General features: G+C 52.7%; 1 protein-coding gene across 1 annotated transcript; it reads right to left on the bottom strand.

The window, feature by feature from the left end:
- Nucleotides 1-96: 96 nt before the first annotated feature.
- Nucleotides 97-20517, bottom strand: LOC110483538 (tyrosine-protein kinase receptor UFO-like). The gene is made up of 13 exons (XM_077789107.1): nucleotides 20322-20517; nucleotides 19759-20283; nucleotides 19622-19715; nucleotides 18586-18656; nucleotides 17422-17517; nucleotides 16070-16147; nucleotides 15886-15978; nucleotides 13219-13349; nucleotides 10185-10294; nucleotides 7846-8005; nucleotides 4608-4744; nucleotides 3732-3885; nucleotides 97-147 (listed from the first exon to the last, which is right to left on the bottom strand). Exons 1-13 carry the CDS (start codon nucleotides 20515-20517, stop codon nucleotides 97-99), a joined length of 1896 nt encoding a protein of 631 aa, XP_077645233.1.
- Nucleotides 20518-20988: the final 471 nt, after the last annotated feature.

Here is a 20988-nt window from a genome sequence, read left to right as displayed (position 1 = left end):
GCTGTGGCTGCATTGATCCCCACTGAATTTATCGATCCTTTATTGATCGTTTAGCATTATTTATCAATAACCAATCAATCAATAATCAATAACCGGTCATGTACCTCGGATCAGCTCCCTCATGGCGGCGTAGCGCCGGTTCCTGACCTGGGTGTTCCGGGCGCATTTTTGGGGCCGATTCCGGGGAATTTGGGGCTCCCGGGGGGGGGAGGGGCAGCGCGGGGGCTCCATGGGGGCGGGGCCAGAATTGGGGGAGGGGCCAAAATTGGGGGGAGGGGTCCCTAAAAATGGGGGAGGGGTCAAAATGGGGGGGGAGGGGCCAAAATTTGGGGCAGGGGTCTCAAAATTTGGGGAGGGGTCCCTAAAAATGGGGGAGGGGCCAAAATGGGGGGGAGGGGTCCCAAATCCCCTCAGGGACCCCAAAATTCTTCCAGGGACCCCAAAAATCCCCAGAATCGCCTCAGGGACCCCAAATTTTTTCCAGGGACCCCAAAATTCCCCCAGGGACCCCAAAAATCCCCCAAAATTCCCTCAGGGACCCCAAAAATCCCCCAAAATTCTTTCAGGGACCCAAAAATCCCCCAAAATCCCTTCAGGGACCCCAAAATTCTTCCAGGGATCCCAAAATTCTCCCAAATCCCCTCAGGGACCCCAAAATTCTCTCAGTGACCCTAAAAATCTCCCAAAATCCACCCAAAATCCCCTCAGGGACCCCAAAATCCCCTCAGGGACCCCAAAATTCCCCCAAGGACCCCAAAAATCCCCCAAAATTCTTCCAGGGACCCCAAAATTCCCTCAGGGACCCCAAAATCCCCCAAAAATTCCTTCAGGGACCCCAAAATCCCCCAAAAATTCCTTCAGGGACCCCAAAATTCCCGAAAATCCCCTCAGGGACCCCAAAAATCCCCCAAAATCCCCCAAAATCCCCTCAGGGACCCAAAAGTTTTTTTCAGGGCCCCCCAAAATCCACCCCAAATCCCCTCAGGGACCCCAAAACTCCCCAAATCTTCTTTCGGGGACCCCAAAATCCCCCAAATCCCCGCGGCCCCAATCGCCCCCAGCGGCTCCCGGGAGCCCCAAACCGCCCCGAAACCGCCCCGGACCCCCAAAAATCCCCCGGGACCCCCAAAAATCCCGCGGGACCCCCAAAAATCCACCCCGGGACCCCAAAATCCCCCCGGGACCCCCAAAAATCCCCCGGGACCCCCAAAAATCCACCCCGGGACCCCAAAATCCCCCCGGGACCCCCAAAAATCCCCCGGGACCCCCAAAAATCCACCCCGGGACCCCCAAAATCCACCCGGGACCCCAAAATCCGCCCCGGGACCCCAAAAATCCCGCCCGGGACCCCCAAAATCCGCCCCGGGACCCCAAAAAATCCCCCGGGACCCCCAAAATCCCGCCCGGGACCCCCAAAATCCGCCCGGGAGCTCCAAAACTTCCCCGCGCTCCCGCCCGGGCCCGTTTCGCTGCGACACCGGCGGCGCTTCAGGGAGCGCGTCCGGCGCTCTTTGACGTCACTTCCGCTGAGGGAAGCAGCGGCTGCGCCCGAAGGTTCCGGGGCGTCTTGGTTCCGGGAGGAGCCGAAAATGCCCAAATTTCCCCCAAATTTCCCCCAAATTTCCCCCAAATTTTTCGCAATTTTTTCGCAAATTTTCCCCGGAATCGGCCCCAAAACGGGAGGGAAGAGGCGGGGCCGGGGCAGAGCGCGCGGCTCGCGGCGTTCAGCGCTTTCGCCCCGCTTTTGTTCTCCCCCCTGGAAAAATCAGCGGCCAAAAAACCCCAAATTCCCCCAAAATTCCACCAAAAATTCCCCCGAAATTCCACAAAAATTCCCCCAAAATTCCACAAAAATTCCCCCAAAATTCACCCGAAATTCCCCCGAAATTCCAAAAAAACCCCCAAATTCCCAAAAAACCCCAAAATTCTGCCAGAATTCCCCCAAAATTCCCCAAATCCCCCCAAAATTCCCCAAACCCCCGAATTCCCAGGCCGGAGGCAGGAGCAGAACACGAAACTTTATTGGGGGGCAAAATGGGGGTGAACCGAATTTTGGGGGGGTCCCGATTTTGGGGGGTCCCAGGAAATTTCCTTTATTTTGGGAGGTCCCTTTTTTTGGGGGGTGTCCCCGGGGGTCCCAGTACCTTTTTGGGGGAAGTCCCTTAATTTTGGGTGGTCCCTTTATTTTTTGGGGGGGTCCCTTTATTTTGGGGGTGTCCCCGGGGGTCCCAGTACCTTTTTTGGGGGCTCCCATTATTTTTGGGGGGTCCCTTCATTTTTTGGGGGGGTCCCTTTATTTTGGGGAGGTCCCCAGGGTTCCCAATCCCTTTTTTGGGGGGGGGTCCCTTAATTTTGGGGGGTTCCCTTTATTTTGGGGGTGTCCCCGGGGGTCCCAGTACCTTTTTGGGGGGTCCCATTATTTTTGGGGGCTCCCTTTATTTTTTGGGGGGTCCCTTAATTTTGGGGGGTCCCTTTATTTTGGGGGGGGGGGTCCCCAGGTGTCCCAGTACCTTTTTTTGGGGGTCCCTTTATTTTCTGGGGGGTCCCTTCATTTTTTGGGGGGGTCCCTTTATTTTTTGGGGGGTCCCCAGGAGGTCCCAGTACCTTTTTTTTGGGGGGGTCCTTTAATTTTGGGGGGGTCCCTTAATTTTTTGGGGAGGGGGGAATCCCACAATGCCCGAGTCCCTTTTTTGGGGGTGTCCCTGCATTTTTTGGGGTCCCATTATTTTTTGGGGGTCCCATTATTTTTGGGGGGGTCCCTTTATTTTTGGGGGGTCCCCGGGGGTCCCAGTACCTTTTTTGGGGGTCCCTTTATTTTCGGGGGGTCCCTTTATTTTGGGGGGGGTCCCCAGGAGGTCCCAGTACCTTTTTTGGGGGGTGTCCCTTCATTTTGGGGGGGTCCCTTAATTTTTTGGGGAGGGGTCCCACAATGCCCGAGTCCCTTTTTGGGGGGTCCCTGCATTTTTTGGGGGGGGGTCCCTTTATTTTGGGGGTTCCCCCGGGGGTCCCAGTCCCTTTATTTTGGGGGGGTCCCTGGGGGGTCCCCGGTGGGTCCCAGTCCCTTTTTTGGGGGGTCCCATTATTTTTGGGGGGATCCCTTTATTTTAGGGGGGTCCCCGAGGGTCCCAGTACCTTTTTTTGGGGGGGTCCCTTTATTTTGGGGGGGTCCCTGGTGGGTCCCAGTACCTTTTTGGGGGGGTCCCTTTATTTTTTGGGGGGGGTCCCCAGGGGGGTCTCAGTACCTTTTTTTGGGGGGGTCCCTTTATTTTTTGGGGGGGTCCCCAGGGGGGTCTCAGTACCTTTTTTTGGGGGGGTCCCTTTTTTTGGGGGGGGTCCCTTTTTCAGGGTGGGTGTCCCTTAATTTTGGGGGGGTCCCTTTATTTTTTTGGGGGGGGTCCCAAAATGCCCGAGTCCCTTTTTGGGGGGGGTTCCATTATTTTTTGGGAGGGGTCCCCAACACTTATTTTGGGGGGGGGTCCCTCCTCTCTTTTTGGGGGGGGGTCCCCAATACTTATTTTGGGTGGGGGGCACCCATCAGGCCCCCTCCTCAGAAGCCCCGAAATCGGGGGGGGTCCCGACCTGGGGGGGGACCCCAAAATCGGGGGGGGTCCCGAATTGGGGAGGGGTCCCGGGCTCGGGGGGGGCGGGGCAGAGCACGTAGCGGCCGGGCCCCCCCCCCCCGCTCTCGGGGGGCTCCGGGGGGGTTTTGGGGGGCTCGGGGGGGTCCCCGCCCCCCCCGCCGCCGCCATGTTGACGTAGAGGGGGTCGGGGGTCTCGGGGGGGGGCGGCGACCCCCGCAGGAGCCCCCCCAGGACCCCCCCCAGCTCCTCGAAGGTGGGGCGCGCCCGGGGGTCCGCGGCCCAGCAGCGGCGCATGAGAGGGTACCTGGGGGGAAATGGGGCTGGGGGCTTGGGAATGGGGCTGGGGGCTTGGGAATGGGGAAATGGGGCTGGGGGCTTGGGGGAAATGGGGCTGGGGGAAATGGGGAAATGGGGCTGGGGGCTTGGGGATGGGGAAATGGGGCTGGGGGCTTGGGAATGGGGCTGGGGGCTTGGGGATGGGGAAATGGGGCTGGGGGCTTGGGGAAATGGGGCTGGGGGCTTGGGAATGGGGAAATGGGGCTGGGGGCTTGGGGAAATGGGGCTGGGGGCTTGGGGATGGGGAAATGGGGCTGGGGGAAATGGGGCTGGGGGCTTGGGAATGGGGCTGGGGGCTTGGGAATGGGGAAATGGGGCTGGGGGCTTGGGGAAATGGGGCTGGGGGCTTGGGGAAATGGGGCTGGGGGCTTGGGAATGGGGAAATGGGGCTGGGGGAAATGGGGCTGGGGGCTTGGGAATGGGGAAATGGGGCTGGGGGCTTTGGGAAATGGGGCTGGGGGCTTGGGAATGGGGAAATGGGGATGGGGGAAATGGGGCTGGGGGCTTCAGTGGGAGGGCCCAGGGGTCACTCAGGGGTCAGGGGTCAGGGGTCACTCACAGCCCCGCCGGACACTCGGGGGTCACTCAGGGGTCAGGGGTCAGGGGTCAGGGGTCAGGGGTCACTCACAGCCCCGCCGGACACTCGGGGGTCACTCAGGGGTCAGGGGTCAGGGGTCAGGGGTCACTCACAGCCCCGCCGGACACTCGGGGGGCGCCCCCAGGCGCCGCCCCCCCCGCAGGAACGGCAACACCTCGGCATTGTCCAGCCCCGGGTACGGCGTCCGGCCGGCCGCGGCCACCTCCCACATGGTGACCCCGAATGACCACTGCGTGACCAGAGTGACCACTGAGTGACCAGAGTGACCAGAGTGACCAGTGAGTGACCACTGCCATGGCACACACCCCGAATGACCACTGCGTGACCAGAGTGACCAGAGTGACCACTGAGTGACCACTGAGTGACCAGAGTGACCACTGAGTGACCACTGAGTGACCACTGAGTGACCAGAGTGACCAGAGTGACCACTGAGTGACCACTGCCATGGCACACCTCCCACATGGTGACCCCGAATGACCACTGCGTGACCAGAGTGACCAGAGTGACCAGAGTGACCAGAGTGACCAGAGTGACCACTGAGTGACCACTGCGTGACCAGAGTGACCAGAGTGACCACTGAGTGACCAGAGTGACCAGAGTGACCAGAGTGACCAGAGTGACCACTGAGTGACCACTGCGTGACCAGAGTGACCAGAGTGACCAGAGTGACCAGAGTGACCAGAGTGACCACTGAGTGACCAGAGTGACCAGAGTGACCAGAGTGACCAGAGTGACCACTGAGTGACCACTGCGTGACCAGAGTGACCAGAGTGACCACTGAGTGACCAGAGTGACCAGAGTGACCAGAGTGACCACTGAGTGACCACTGCCATGGCACACCTCCCACATGGTGACCCCGAATGACCACTGCGTGACCAGAGTGACCAGAGTGACCAGAGTGACCACTGAGTGACCACTGAGTGACCACTGCGTGACCAGAGTGACCAGAGTGACCAGAGTGACCACTGAGTGACCACTGAGTGACCACTGCGTGACCAGAGTGACCAGAGTGACCACTGAGTGACCACTGAGTGACCACTGCATGACCAGAGTGACCAGAGTGACCACTGCGTGACCAGAGTGACCACTGAGTGACCGATGAGTGACCACTGCGATATCACCAATGGTCACTCATTGGTCACTCATTGGTCACTCATTGGTCACTCAGGGTCACTCATTGGTCACTCAGGGTCACTCAGGGTCACTCATTGGTCACTCAGGGTCACTCATTGGTCACTCATTGGTCACTCAGGGTCACTCAGGGTCACTCAGTGGTCACTCATTGGTCACTCATTGGTCACTCAGGGTCACTCATTGGTCACTCATTGGTCACTCAGGGGTCACTCAGGGTCACTCAAGGTCACTCAGGGTCACTCATTGGTCACTCAGGGTCACTCATTGGTCACTCATTGGTCACTCATGGGTCACTCATTGGTCACTCATTGGTCACTCTGGTCACTCTGGTCACTCATTGGTCACTCAGGGGTCACTCATTGGTCACTCATTGGTCACTCATTGGTCACTCATTGGTCACTCAGGGTCACTCATTGGTCACTCATTGGTCACTCAGGGGTCACTCATTGGTCACTCAGGGTCACTCATTGGTCACTCATTGGTCACTCAGGGTCACTCAGGGTCACTCAGGGTCACTCATTGGTCACTCAGGGTCACTCAGGGTCACTCAGGGTCACTCATTGGTCACTCATTGGTCACTCAGGGTCACTCAGGGTCACTCATTGGTCACTCATTGGTCACTCATTGGTCACTCATTGGTCAGTCATTGGTCACTCATTGGTCACTCAGTGGTCACTCATTGGTCACTCAGGGTCACTCAGGGTCACTCAGGGTCACTCAGGGTCACTCATTGGTCACTCAATGGTCACTCATTGGTCACTCATTGGTCACTCAGGGTCACTCATTGATCACTCATTGGTCACTCAGGGTCACTCATTGATCACTCATTGATCACTCATTGGTCACTCATTGGTCACTCATTGGTCAGTCATTGGTCACTCATTGGTCACTCAGGGTCACTCAGGGTCACTCAGGGGTCATTGCCCCATGGTCACTCTGAGTGACCCCTGAGTGACCCCTGGCAAATTTTGGGACATTTTGGGGAGTTTTGGGGAAATTTTTTGGGGGATTTTTGGGATTTTTTTGGATTTTAAATGAAATTTTGGAGGGATTTGGGGGATTATTTTGGGGGATAATTCAGAATTTTTTGGGATTTTTTTGAGAATTTTAAATGGAATTTTGGGGAATTTTTTGGGGATTTTTTGGGGATTTTTGGATATTTTGGGGGAATATTTTGGGGTTTTTTAAATGGAACTTTTTGGGATTTTTTTATATTTTGGGGGAATTTTTTTAGATTTTTAAATGGGATTTTGGGGAGATTTTGGGGGATTTTTGGGGGACATTCAATGAGATTTTTAAATGGGATTTTTGGGGATTTTTCAAGGATTTTGGGGCAATTTTGGGGGGATTTTGGGAAGATTTTTTGGGAATTTCTGGGTGGCTTCTATGGAGATTTTATGGGGAATTTTTTGCTTTTTTGGGGGTTTTTATTGTTTTTTTTGGGATTTTATGGGATTTTCATAGGATTTCTATGGAATTTTTATGGGATTGTTATGGTATTTTATGGGATTTTTATAGAATTTTTATGGGATTTTAATGGGATTTTAATAGGATTTTTATGGGATTTTTATGGGATTTTAATAGGATTTTAATAGGATTTTTATGGGATTTTAATGGAATTTTTATGGGATTTTAATAGGATTTTAATAGGATTTTTATGGGATTTTTTTGGAGTTTTTTCGGGTTTTTATGGTATTTTTATGGGATATTTTATGGTTTTATGGGATTTTTGTGGAGTTTTCAATGATTTTATTGGGTTTTTATGGGTTTTTTAGGGGTTTTGGGGTTTTTTTTAGGTTTTGGCTCTCCCCGGCTCCGTTTTTGGGGTGATTTTTGGGGTTTTTGGGTCTCACCACGTCGCTCTTGGTGGTGTAGATGCGCTCAGCCAGGCTCCATTGGGGTTTTTGTGTTTTATGGGATTTAATGGGTTTTTTATGGGATTTTATTGGGTTTTTATGGGATTTTTTGGGTTTTTAGGGTTTTTGGGCGCCCCGGCTCCGTTTTTGGGGTGATTTTTGGGGTTTTTGGGGCTCACAACATCGATCTTGGTGGTGTCGATGCGCTCAGCCAGGCTCCATTGTGTTTTATGGGGTTATTTTGTGATTTATGGGTTTTTAATGGGATTTTTTGGGTTTTTAGGGTTTTTGGGCACCCCGGCTCCATTTTTGGGGTGATTTTTGGGGTTTTTGGGCTCACCACGTCGCTCTTGGTGGTGTAGATGCGCTCAGCCAGGCTCTCCAGGGCCGCCCACTTGACGGGCACGGGGGCGCTGCGGCCCTGCCGGTAATACTGGGATCGGCCGACGCGGCGCGAGAGCCCAAAATCGGCCACGCACACCCGGAGCCGCTCGTCCAGCCTGGGGACGGGCCAGAGTCACCCAAATCCCAAAAACCCCAAATCCCAAATCCCAAAAACCCCAAATCCCAAAACCCCCAAAAACCCTGAATCCCAAACCCCCAAAAGCCCCAAATCCCAAAAAACCCCAAACCGCAAAAACCCCAAATCCCAAAAACCCCAAACCCCAAAATCCCCAAATCACCAAATCCAAAAAAAACCAAAATCTAAGAACCCCAAATCCCAAAAACCCCAAACCCCAAAAACTCCAAATCACCAAATCCCAAAAAACCCAAAAACCAAAAACCCCAAATCCCCAAAAACCCCAAATCCCAAAAACCCCAAACCCCAAAACCCCCAAATCACCAAATCCCAAAAAACCCAAAACCTAAGAACCCCAAATCCCAAAAACCCCAAATCCCAAAAACCCCAAACCCCAAAACCCCCAAATCCCAAAAACCCCAAATCCCAAAAACCCCAAATCCCAAAAAACCCAAAACCCAAAAACCCCAAATCCCAAAAACCCCAAATCCCAAAAAAACCCAAAAACCAAAAACCCCAAATCCCAAAAACCCCAAATCCCAAAAAACCCAAAACCCAAAAACCCCAAATCCGAAAAGCAAAATCCCCGGATTGGCCACGCGCACCCGGAGCCACTCGTCCAGCCTGGGGACGGGTCAGAGTCACCCCAAAAACCCCAAATCCCAAAAAACCCCAAACCCCAAAAACCCCGAATCCCAAAATCCCAAATCCCAAAAAAACCCAAACCCCAAAAACCCCGGATCCCAAAATCCCAAATCCCAAAAACCCCAAATCCCCCGAATCCCAAAACCCCTAAAAATCCCCGATCCCCAAATCCCAAATCCCCAAAAACCCCAAATCCCAAAAATCCCAAATCAAAAAATCCCAAATCCCCAAATCTGAAAAATCCCAAATCCCCAAAACCCCAAAACCCTAAAAACCCCAAACCCCAAAAAACCAAAAACCCCAAAAACCCCAAATCCCAAAAACCCCAAATCCCAAATGTGGAGCTGCGCTTTAATCCCCAAAAATCAAAAACTCCGAATCTCAAAATCCCCAAATCCCAAAAACCCCAAATCACAAAAATCTCAACGACGCCAAAAACCCCAAATCCACATCCTGCCCCAATGTCCCCAAAATGTCCCAAAATGTCCCAAAATGTCCCAAAATGTCCCAAAATGTCCCAAATCCCCCAATCCCCCCAGTGTCCCCAATATCCCGTGTCCCCAGTGATGTCCCCGTGTCCCCAATGTCCCATGTCCCCGTGTCCCATGTCCTGTGTCCGTGTCCTGTGTCCCGTCCCGTGTCCCGTGTCCGTGTCCCATGTCCCATGTCCCATGTCCCGTGTCCCGTGTCCATGTCCCGTGTCCCGTGTCCGTGTCCCCTGTCCCGTGTCCGTGTCCGTGTCCCGTGTCTGTGTCCCCTGTCCCATGTCCCGTGTCCCGTGTCTGTGTCCGTGTCCATGTCCCGTGTCCCGTGTCCCGTGTCCGTGTCCCGTGTCCCCTGTCCATGTCCCGTGTCGTGTCCCGTGTCCGTGTCCCCTGTCCCGTGTCCCATGTCCCGTGTCCCGTGTCTGTGTCCCGTGTCCGTGTCCATATCCCGTGTCCGTGTCCGTGTCCCATATCCCGTGTCCCATGTCCCGTGTCCGTGTCCCATGTCCCATGTCCCGTGTCCCGTGTCCGTGTCCGTGTCCATATCCCGTGTCCGTGTCCATGTCCCATATCCCGTGTCCATATCCCGTGTCCGTGTCCATATCCCGTGTCCATGTCCCGTGTCCGTGTCCCATGTCCCATGTCCCGTGTCCCATATCCCGTGTCCCGTGTCCTGTGTCCCCTGTCCTGTGTCCCATATCCCATATCCCATGTCCCATGTCCGTGTCCCTGTCCCGTGTCCCGTGTCCGTGTCCCATATCCCATGTCCCGTTTCCGTGTCCCATGTCCTGTGTCCGTGTCCCGTGTCCATGTCCCATATCCCATATCCCGTGTCCGTGTCCCATATCCCCTGTCCCATGTCCGTGTCCGTGTCCATGTCCCATGTCCCATGTCCCATGTCCCGTGTCCCGTGTCCCTGTCCCATATCCCGTGTCCGTGTCCATATCCCATGTCCCATGTCCCGTGTCCGTGTCCGTGTCCGTGTCCATGTCCGTGTCCCATGTTCCGTGTCCATGTCCCGTGTCCCACATGCAGTTCCGTGCCGCCAGGTCTCGGTGCACGAAGCTCCTCTGGCTCAGGTAACTCATCCCGGCCGCGATGTCGGCCAGGAAGCGCAGCAGGGTCTGGGGGGACAGGACCTGGGACAGCGGGGACGTGAGGGGACGGTCCCCAAATCCCAAAAATCCCCCCAAAAATCCCCAAAAATCCCAAAAATATCCACCAAAAAAAAAAACCCAAAAAACCCCAAAAAATCCCAAAAATATCCACCAAAAAAAACCCCCCAAAAATCCCCCCAAAAATCCCAAAAAATCCCAAAAATATCCACCAAAAAAAAACCCCCAAAAATCCCCCCAAAAATCCCCCAAAAATCCCAAAAATATCCACCAAAAAACCTCCAAAAATCCCCCCGAAAAATCTCCCGAAAATTCCCAAAATATCCCCCAAAAAAATTCCTCCGGAAATGCCCCAAAGCCCAGCAGGGTCCGGGGGACAGGGCCTGGGACAGCGCGGGGACACTGAGGGGACGGTCCCCAAATCCCAAAAATCCCCAAAAATCCCAAAAAGATTCCCAAAAAACCCCCAAAAAGTCCGCCAAAAAAATCACCAAAAAAATCCAACAAAAAAACCCCCAAAAATTCCCTAAAAAATGTCCCAAAACATCCCCAAAAAATCCCTGAAAAGACCCAAAAAATCCCCCAAAAAATCCCAAAAAATCCTCCAAAAATCCTCAAAAAAATTCCTGAAAAATTCCAGAGGAATCCCCAAAAATCCTCAAAAAATGCCCAAAAAATCCCCCAAAATTCCCCAAAAAATCCTCAAAAAATCCCTGAAAAATCCCCAAAAATTCCCCAAAAAATCCTCAAAAAATCCCTGAAAAATCCCAAAAAAATCCCCCCAAAATTCCTTAAAAATTCCCAAAAAAAATCCCAAAAAAATCCCCTAAAAATCCCCAAAAAATCCTCAAAAAATCCCTGAAAAATCTCCCAAAAATTCCCAAAAAAAAAATCCTCAAAACAATCCCTGAAAAGTCCCAAAAAATCCCCCAAAAATGCTCCAAAAATCCTCCAAAAATCCCCAAAAAATCCCCCAAAAAACCCCAAAAATCCCCCCAAAATTCCCCAAAAATTCCCCAAAAAATCCTTTAAAAATCACCCCCAAAAAACTCCAAAATTCCCAAATATTCCTCAAACAGACGCCAAAAATTCCAAAATAATGCCGAAAACTCCCTCACAAATCCCAAAAAATTCTCCATGGAGCCCCAAATTTGGGATTTTTTGGGGTTTTTTTGGGAATATTTGGGGATTTTTGGAATATTTGGGGGGGATTTGGGGGGATTTTTTAAATTTTGGGGGGATTTGGGGGGATTTTTTGTTGGGTTTTTGGGGAAATTTGAGATTTTTTGTGGGGATTTTTGGGGATTTTTGGGGCATTTTTTAATTTTGGGGGGGGTTGGAGGGGATTTTTTGGGGATATTTGGGAAATTTTTGGGGAATTTTGGAGGGATTTTTGGGATTTTGATGGGATTTTTGGGGTTATTTTAATGGGATTTTTTGGGTTTTTTTTGGGGATTTTTGGGGTGATTTTTTTGGGGATATTTGGAGGATTTTTGGGGGATTTTGGAGGTGTTTTTGGGATTTTGATGGGATTTTTGGCGATTTTTGGGGTTATTCGAATGGGATTTTTTTTGGGTTTTTTTGGGGATTTTCGGGGGAATTTTGGGGTTTTTTTGGGGGATTTTTGGGGTGATTTTTTGGGATATTTTGAGGATTTTTGGTGAATTTTGGAGGGATTTTTGGGATTTTGATGGGATTTTTGGCGATTTTTGGGGTTATTTTAATGTGATTTTTTGGGGGTTTTTTTGGGGTATTTTTGGGGCAGTTTTGGGGGGATTTTGGGGTTTTTTTGGGCGGATTTTTGGGGTGATTTTTTGGGGGATATTTGGAGGATTTTTGGTGGATTTTGGAGGGATTTTTGGGGGATTCTTGGCGATTTTGATGGGATTTTTGGGGTTATTTCTATGGGGTTTTTTGGGGTTTTTTTGGGGGGGATTTTCGGGGGGTTTTGAGGGGGATTTTTGGGGTTTTTTTTGGGGATTTTTGGGGTGATTTTTTGGGGATATTTGGAGGATTTTTGGGGTATTTTGGAGGGATTTTTGGGATTTAGATGGGATTTTTGGCGATTTTGGGGGTTATTCCAATGGGATTTTTTTTGGGTTTTTTTGGGGATTTTCGGGGGGATGTTTGGGGATTTTCGGGGGGATTTTCCGGGGATGTTTGGGGATTTTTTGGGGGTCTCTCACCGTGGGGGGTCCCCGAGGCGCGCTCCCAGCAGGAAGCTCCCAGGACCCAAATTTGGGGGTTTCGGAGGGATTTTGATGGAATTTTTGGCGATTTTTGGGGTTATTTCAATGGGATTTTTTGGGGTTTTTTTGGGGGGGATTTTTGGGGCAGTTTTGGGGTGATTTTTGGGGTTTTTTTGGGGATTTTTGGGGTGATTTTTTGGGGATATTTGGAGGATTTTTGGGGGATTTTGGAGGGATTTTTGGGATTTTGATGGGATTTTTGGGGTTATTTCAATGGGATTTTTTTGGGGTTTTTTGGGGGGGATTTTCGGGGGGGGTTCGGGGGGATTTGGGGTTTTTTTTGGGGGGATTTTTGGGGTGATTTTTTGGGGATATTTTGAGGATTTTGGGGGGATTTTGGAGGTGTTTTTGGGATTTTGATGGGATTTTTGGCGATTTTTGGGGTTATTCCAATGGGATTTTTTTGGGGTTTTTTTGGGGTTTTTTTTGGGATTTTCGGGGGGATGTTTGGGGATTTTTTGGGGGATTTTTGGGGTGATTTTTTGGGGATATTTTGAGGATTTTGGGGGGATTTTGGAGGGATTTTTGGCGATTTTGGGGGATATTCCAATGGGATTTTTTTGGGTTTTTTTTGGGTTTTTTTTGGGGATTTTCGGGGGGATGTTTGGGGATTTTTTGGGGGATTTTCGGGGGGATGTTTGGGGATTTTCGGGGGGATTTTCGGGGGGATGTTTGGGGATGTTTTGGGGGGTCTCTCACCGTGGGGGGGTCCCCGAGGCGCGCTCCCAGCAGGAAGCTGTGCAGGTCCCCGTGGGCCATGAGGGGCAGCAGGACGATGGGGGGAGGGGGCGGCTCCTCCCAGCCCCTCCCCCACGGCGGCAGGCACACCCCTGCGGGGGGAGGGGCGTCACCCCAAAATCCCCAAATTTGGGGGGCACGACCCCCAGAGCTGGGGGGCGCAACCCCCTCAACACCCCCAAAATCTGGAGGAAGATCCCGCGGGAATGGGGCTGGGGGGAGCCGGAAATGGGGCTCGCATCCCAAAATTGGGGTGAAGATCCCCAAAATTGGGACACGGATCCCAAAATTGGGACAGGGATCCCAAAATTGGGAGAGGGATCCCAAAATTGGGGTGAAGAGCCCCAAAATTGGGACAGGGATCCCAAAATTGGGGTGAAGAGCCCCAAAATTGGGGTGAAGAGCCCCAAAATTGGGACAGGGATCCCAAAATTGGGACACGGATCCCAAAATTGGGGTGCAGAGCCCCAAAATTGGGACAGGGAGCCCAAAATTGGGACAGGGATCCCAAAATTGGGGTGCAGATCCCCAAAATTGAGACACGGATCCCAAAATTGGGAGAGGGATCCCAAAATTGGGGTGAAGATCCCCAAAATTGGGACAGGGATCCCAAAATTGGGGTGAAGATCCCAAAATTGGGACACGGATCCCAAAACTGGGAGAGGGATCCCAAAATTGGGAGAGGGATCCCAAAACTGGGAGAGGGATCCCAAAATTGGGAGAGGGATCCCAAAATTGGGAGAGGGATCCCAAAATTGGGGTGAAGATCCCCAAAATTGGGACACGGATCCCAAAATTGGGAGAGGGATCCCAAAATTGGGGTGAAGAGCCCCAAAATTGGGGTGCAGAGCCCCAAAATTGGGAGAGGGATCCCCAAAATTGGGACAGGGATCCCAAAATTGGGGCAGGGATCCCAAAATTGGGAGAGGGATCCCAAAATTGGGACAGGGATCCCAAAATTGGGGTGAAGAGCCCCAAAATTGGGAGAGGGATCCCCAAAATTGGGAGAGGGATCCCAAAATTTGGGCTCAGAAAACCCCAAAATTGGGGTGAAGAGCCCCAAAATTGGGACAGGGATCCCAAAATTGGGAGAGGGATCCCAAAATTGGGGCTTAGGATCCCCCAAAATTGGGACACGGATCCCAAAATTGGGAGAGGGATCCCAAAATTGGGGTGAAGAGCCCCAAAATTGGGAGAGGGATCCAAAAATTGGGAGAGGGATCCCAAAATTTGGGCTCAGAAAACCCCAAAATTGGGGCACAGAGCCCCAAAATTGGGACAGGCATCCCCCCAAAATTTGGGCTCAGAATCCCCCAAAATTTGGGCTCAGAAAACCCCAAAACTGGGACGAGTATCCCCAAAAATTGGAGCACAGAACCCCCCAAAATGGGACATGGATCCCCAAAATTTGGGGTGAAGAGCCCCAAAATTGAGACATAAATCCCCCCAAAATTTGGGCTCAGCACCCCCCAAAATGCGACACTGATCCCCAAAAAATGGGGTGCAGAACCCCAAAATTGAGACGTAAATCCCCCCAAAAATTTGGGGTGAAGAGCCCCAAAACTGAGGCGCTGAACCCCAAAAATTTGGGTGCAGATCCCTCAAAATTGGAGCTGAGACCCGCCCCCCCCCAAAAAAAAAAATTGGGACAGAGATTTTTGGGATTTTTGGGATTTTTGGGATTTTTGGGGGACTTCTGGGGGATTTTGGGGAGATTTTGGGGTGATTTTTGGGGTAATTTTGGGGTGATTTTTGGGTGATTTTGGGGTGATTTTTGGGGTAATTTTTGGGTGATTTTTGGGGTAATTTTGGGGTGATTTTGGGGTGATTTTTGGGTGATTTTGGGGTACTTTGGGGTGATTTTTGGGGTGATTTTGGGGTGATTTTTGGGATGATTGGGTGATTTTTGGGTGATTTTGGGGTGATTTTTGGGGTAATTTTGGGGTAATTTTTGGGGTGATTTTGGGGGTAATTTTGGGGTGATTTTGGGGTGATTTTGGGGGTGATTTTGGGGTACTTTGGGGTGATTTTTGGGGTGATTTTGGGGTGATTTTTGGGTAATTTTTGGGATGATTTTGGGGTGATTTTGGGGTGATTTTTGGGTGATTTTTGGGGTGATTTTGGGTGATTTTTGGGTGATTTTGGGATGATTTTTGGGGTAATTTTGGGGTATTTTGGGGTAATTTTGGGGTGATTTTTGGGATGATTTTTGGGGTGATTTTTGGGTGATTTTTGGGGTGATTTTTGGGTGATTTTGGGATGATTTTTGGGGTAATTTTGGGGTATTTTGGGGTAATTTTGGGGTGATTTTTGGGATGATTTTTGGGGTGATTTTTGGGGTAATTTTGGGGTGATTTTTGGGATGATTTTTTGGGTGATTTTTGGGTGATTTTTGGGTGATTTTTGGGTGATTTTTGGGTGATTTTTGGGTGATTTTGGGGTACTTTGGGGTGATTTTTGGGTGATTTTTGGGGTAATTTTGGGGTGATTTTTGGGTGATTTCGGGGTGATTTTGGGGGTAATTTTGGGGTGATTTTTGGGATGATTTTTGGGTGATTTTGGGGTGATTTTGGGGTGATTTTGGGGTACTTTGGGGTGATTTTTGGGCTATTCCGGGGCGCCACTCACCGATCAGCTTCATGACGTTGGGGTGGTCGAAGTCCTTCATGCGCGCGGCCTCGCGCAGGAAATCCTCCAGCTCCCGCGGCGAGCCCACGGCGACTTCGGGGCGAATTCCGGCCGTTTTGGGCAAATCCGGGGACACTTTTTCGGGGGGAATTTTGGGGGGGATTTGGGGGATTTTGGGGCTCACATTTCATCGTCTTCACGGCCACGCGCAGCGCGCCCGAGTCCTGCTGCAGCGTCCCCTCCAGCACGGCGCCGAACTCGCCTGCCGGGAACGGAATTGGGGGGCCCGAAGGAATTCGGGGGGTCCTGAAGGGATTTGGGGGGTCCAGAAGGGATTTGGGGGGTCCAGAAGGAATTCGGGGGGTCCTGAAGGAATTTGGGGGGGTCCCAAAGGAATTTTCGGGGGGCCCGAAGGAATTTTGGGGGGTCCGAAGGAATTTTGGGGGGTCCCAAAGGAATTTGGGGGGTCCCGAAGGAATTTTGGGGGAGCCGAGGAATTTGGGGGGTCCCGAAGGAATTTGGGGAGTCCCGAAGGAATTTGGGGGGTCCCGAAGGAATTTGGGGGTCCTGAGGAATTTGGGGGGTCCTGTAGGAATTTTGGGGGCCCAAAGGAATTTGGGGGGGCCCGAGGAATTTGGGGAGTCCTGAAGGAATTTGGGGGATCCAGAAGGAATTTTGGGGGGTCCCGAAGGAATTTGGGGGGTCCCGAAGGAATTTGGGGAGTCCTGAAGGAATTTTGGGGTCCTGAAGGAATTTGGGGGGTCCCGAAGGAATTTTGGGAGTCCTGAAGGAATTTTGGGGTCCTGAAGGAATTTGGGGGGTCCCGAAGGAATTTGGGGAGTCCTGAAGGAATTTTGGGGTCCTGAAGGAATTTGGGGGGTCCCGAAGGAATTTGGGGTCCTGAAGGAATCTGGGGGTTCCCGAGAAGGTTTTGAGGAGATTTAGCGGGGTTCTGAGGGGGTTTGGGGAGATCTGGGGAGGTTTAGGGGGATTTTGGGGGATTTTGGGGATTTTGGGGGATTTTGGGTGATTTTGGGGGATTTTGGGGGATTTTGGGGATTTTGGGGGATTTTGGGGATTTTGGGGGATTTTGGGTGATTTTGGGGGATTTTGGGGGATTTTGGGGATTTTGGGGGATTTTGGAGGATTTTGGGGGATTTTGGGGGATTTTGGGGATTTTGGGGGATTTTGGGTGATTTTGGGGGATTTTGGGGGATTTTGGGGATTTTGGGGGATTTTGGAGGATTTTGGGGGATTTTGGGGGATTTTGGGGGATTTTGGGGATTTTGGGTGATTTTGGGTGATTTTGGGGGATTTTGGGGTGATTTTGGGGGATTTTGTAGGATTTTGGGGGATTTTGGGGGATTTTGGGTGATTTTGGGGATTTTGGGGGATTTTGGGGGATTTGGGGGGATTTTGGGGGATTTTGGGTGATTTTGGGGATTTTGGGTGATTTTAGGGGATTTTGGGGGATTTTGGGTGATTTTGGGGGATTTTGGGTGATTTTAGGGGATTTTGGGGATTTTGGGGACCCACCCTGGCCCAGGGCCTTGCCCAGCACCACCCGGCGCCGCTCGACCAAAACCTCCTGGAGCTGCTCCTGGAGAACCTCACTGAGACCCAGAGAGCGAACTGGGACAGGGACAGCACGGGACATCATGGGGAGAGCATGGGGACATCATGGGGACATCATGGGGAGAGCACGGGGACAGCACGGGACAGCACGGGACAGCACGGGACAGCACGGGACATCATGGGGAGAGCATGGGGACATCATGGGGACAGCACGGGACAGCACGGGACAGCATGGGGAGAGCACGGGACAGCACGGGACAGCACAGGACAGCACGGGACATTGGGGACAGCATGGGGACATCATGGGGAGAGCATGGGGACATCATGGGGAGAGCACGGGACAGCACGGGACATTGGGGACAGCACGGGACAGCATGGGGACATTGGGGACAGCACGGGACAGCACGGGACATCATGGGGAGAGCATGGGGAGAGCATGGGGAGAGCATGGGGACAGCACGGGGACAGCACGGGGACAGCACGGGAACATTGGGGACAGCACGGGACAGCACGGGACAGCACGGGACATTGGGGACAGCACGGGACAGCACGGGACAGCACGGGACATTGGGGACAGCATGGGGACATTGGGGACAGCATGGGGACATTGGGGACAGCATGGGGACAGCACGGGACAGCACGGGGACATCATGGGGACAGCACGGGGACATCATGGGACAGCACGGGACAGCACGGGACATTGGGGACAGCACGGGGACATCATGGGGAGAGCATGGGGACATCATGGGACAGCACGGGACAGCACGGGGACTTTGGGGACAGCACGGGGACATTGGGGACAGCACGGGGACATCATGGGGAGAGCACGGGGACAGCACGGGACATTGGGGACAGCACGGGACAGCATGGGGACATTGGGGACAGCATGGGGACATCATGGGGAGAGCACGGGACAGCACGGGACAGCACGGGACAGCACGGGACATTGGGGGGATTGGGGACATTGGGGACATCGGGGACATTGGGGGGACATTGGGGACATTGGGGACATTGGGGACATTGGATGACACAGGTGACACCGGTGACACACAGATGACATGGGTGCCACCAAGGTGCCACCAAGGTGCCACCAAGGTGCCACCGCTGTCCCGCGCCGTCACTCACGCGTGCTCTGCGCCGTGCCGCGGCCGTAGGAGCTGCGGGCGCGGAAGCGAACGGCCGGAGAGAAGGCGGCCCTGGGACAGCGGGGACATCAGGGTCACCAGGGTCACCATGGCCACCGTGGTCACCAAGGCCAACATTGTCACCGTGGTCACCACGGCCACCAGGGTCACCAGGGGCACCGTGGCCACCATGGTCATAGTGTTCACCATGGTCACTGTGGTCACCAGGGACACCCAGGCCACCAGGGGCACCATGGTCACCACAGCCACCATGGCCACCATGGCCACCACCCACAGCATTGCCATGGCGCCATGGTCACCATGGCCATCGTGGTCACCATGGCCATCGTGGTCACCATGGTCACCATGGCCATGATGGCCACCACAGCCAGCATGGTCACCACCACAGCATTGCCATGGCACCGTGGCCACCACAGTCAACATGGTCATGGTGATCACCACAGCCACCATGGTCACTATGGCCACCATGGCCATGTGGTCACCACGGCCACCACGGCCATGTGGTCACCGTGGTCACCACAGCCACCATGGCCACCACCCACGGCATTGCCATGGCGCCATGGCCACCATGGCCATCGTGGTCACCGTGGTCACCATGGCCATCATGGCCACCACAGCCAGCATGGTCATCGCCACAGCATTGCCATGGCACCGTGGTCACCATGGCCACCAACAGGACACTGCGGCCGCCACGGCCACCATGGCCAACATGGTCACTGCGGCCAACATGGTCACCATGGCCAACATGGTCACTGGGGTCACCATGGCCACCACGGCCACCACGGCCATTGTGGTCACCATGGCCACGTGGTCACCAGCAGAGGCACCGGTGACAGAGGTGACACTGAGGTGGTACAGGAGACACGGAGGTGACACAGGTGACACAGGTGACACAGGTGACAGATGACAGAGGTGACACTGAGGTGACATTGAGGTGACATACAGGTGACACGGATGACACACACATGACACATGCGTGACACAAGGTGACACGGGTGCCATCGCCGTCCCCTCACCCGTAGCGCGTCTCTTTGTGGCGTCTCCGCGCTGCCAGGGCCACCAGGGCCACCAGGGCCACCAGGACCAGCGTCCCCAGGGCCACCAGGGCCACCAGCAGCGGCCACCCGGCGCCGGCCACCAGCGGCGGCCGCACTGCGGAGGGAGGAAGGCTCATCTTCATCGTCATCATTGTCATTGTCATCATTGTCATCGTCATTGTCATCATTGTCATCTTCATCGTCATCATCATTGTCATCTTCATCGTCATTGTCATTGGCATCGTCATTGGCATTGGCATCATGGTCATTGTCATCGTCATCGTCATCACTGTCATTGTTATTGTCATTGTCATTGGTGTCGGCATCATCGTCATCGTCATCGTCATTGTCATCGTCATTGGCATGGTCACCATCGTCATTGTCATCATCGTCGTCATCGTCATCATCGTCATCATCGTCACTGTCATCATCATCATCGTCGTCATCGTCATCGTCGGCGTCTTTGGCATCAGCATCATTGTCATCGTCATTGCCATCATCGTCACTGTCATCATCTTCATCGTCATTGTCATCGTCATTGGCATTATCGTCATCTTCGTCATTGTCATTATCGTCGTCATCGTCATCATCGTCATCATCGTCACTGTCATCATCTTCATCGTCATCGTCATCGTCGGCGTCTTTGTATGGGCGGCGGCGTCATTGTCACCATTGTCACCATTGTCATCATTGTCATTGGCATCGTCATCATCAGTATTGTCATCCTCATGGTCATCGGCAATGTCATCGTCATCATCGTCATCATCATTTGTCATCGTCATCGTTGTCATCGTCATTGGCATCATCATCGTCATGGTCATTGTCATTGTCATTGTCATCGTTGGCATCTTTGTCATTGGTGTCGTCATCATCATCGTCATCATCATTTGTCATCGTCATCATTGTCATCGTCATTGTCATCATCATCGTCATGGTCATGGTCATTGGCATTGTCATCGTTGGCATCTTCGTCATTGGTGTCGTCATCATCATCATCGTCATCATCATTGTCATCGGCATCACCATCATCATCATCGGCATTGTCATCATCAGCATCACCCTCACCATCATTTTCATCCCACCCCATCCATCCCATCCCATCCTCATCATCCTCATCCCATCCATCATCTTCATCTTCATCCCATCCCATCCCATCCTCATCATCCTCATCCCATCCCATCCTCATCATCCTCATCCCATCCATCCTCATCATCTTCATCCCATCCCATCCCATCCTCATCATCTTCATCCCATCCTCATCCTCATCATCCTCATCCCATCCTCCTCATCTTCATCTTCATCCCACCCCATCCATCCCATCCTCATCATCTTCATCCCATCCCATC

This window comes from Lonchura striata, chromosome 31 (assembly GCF_046129695.1).
Source record: "Lonchura striata isolate bLonStr1 chromosome 31, bLonStr1.mat, whole genome shotgun sequence".
Lineage (NCBI taxonomy): Eukaryota > Metazoa > Chordata > Aves > Passeriformes > Estrildidae > Lonchura > Lonchura striata.
Note: the sequence above shows the minus strand (reverse complement) of the source record. Positions and strands in the feature narration are given on the sequence as shown.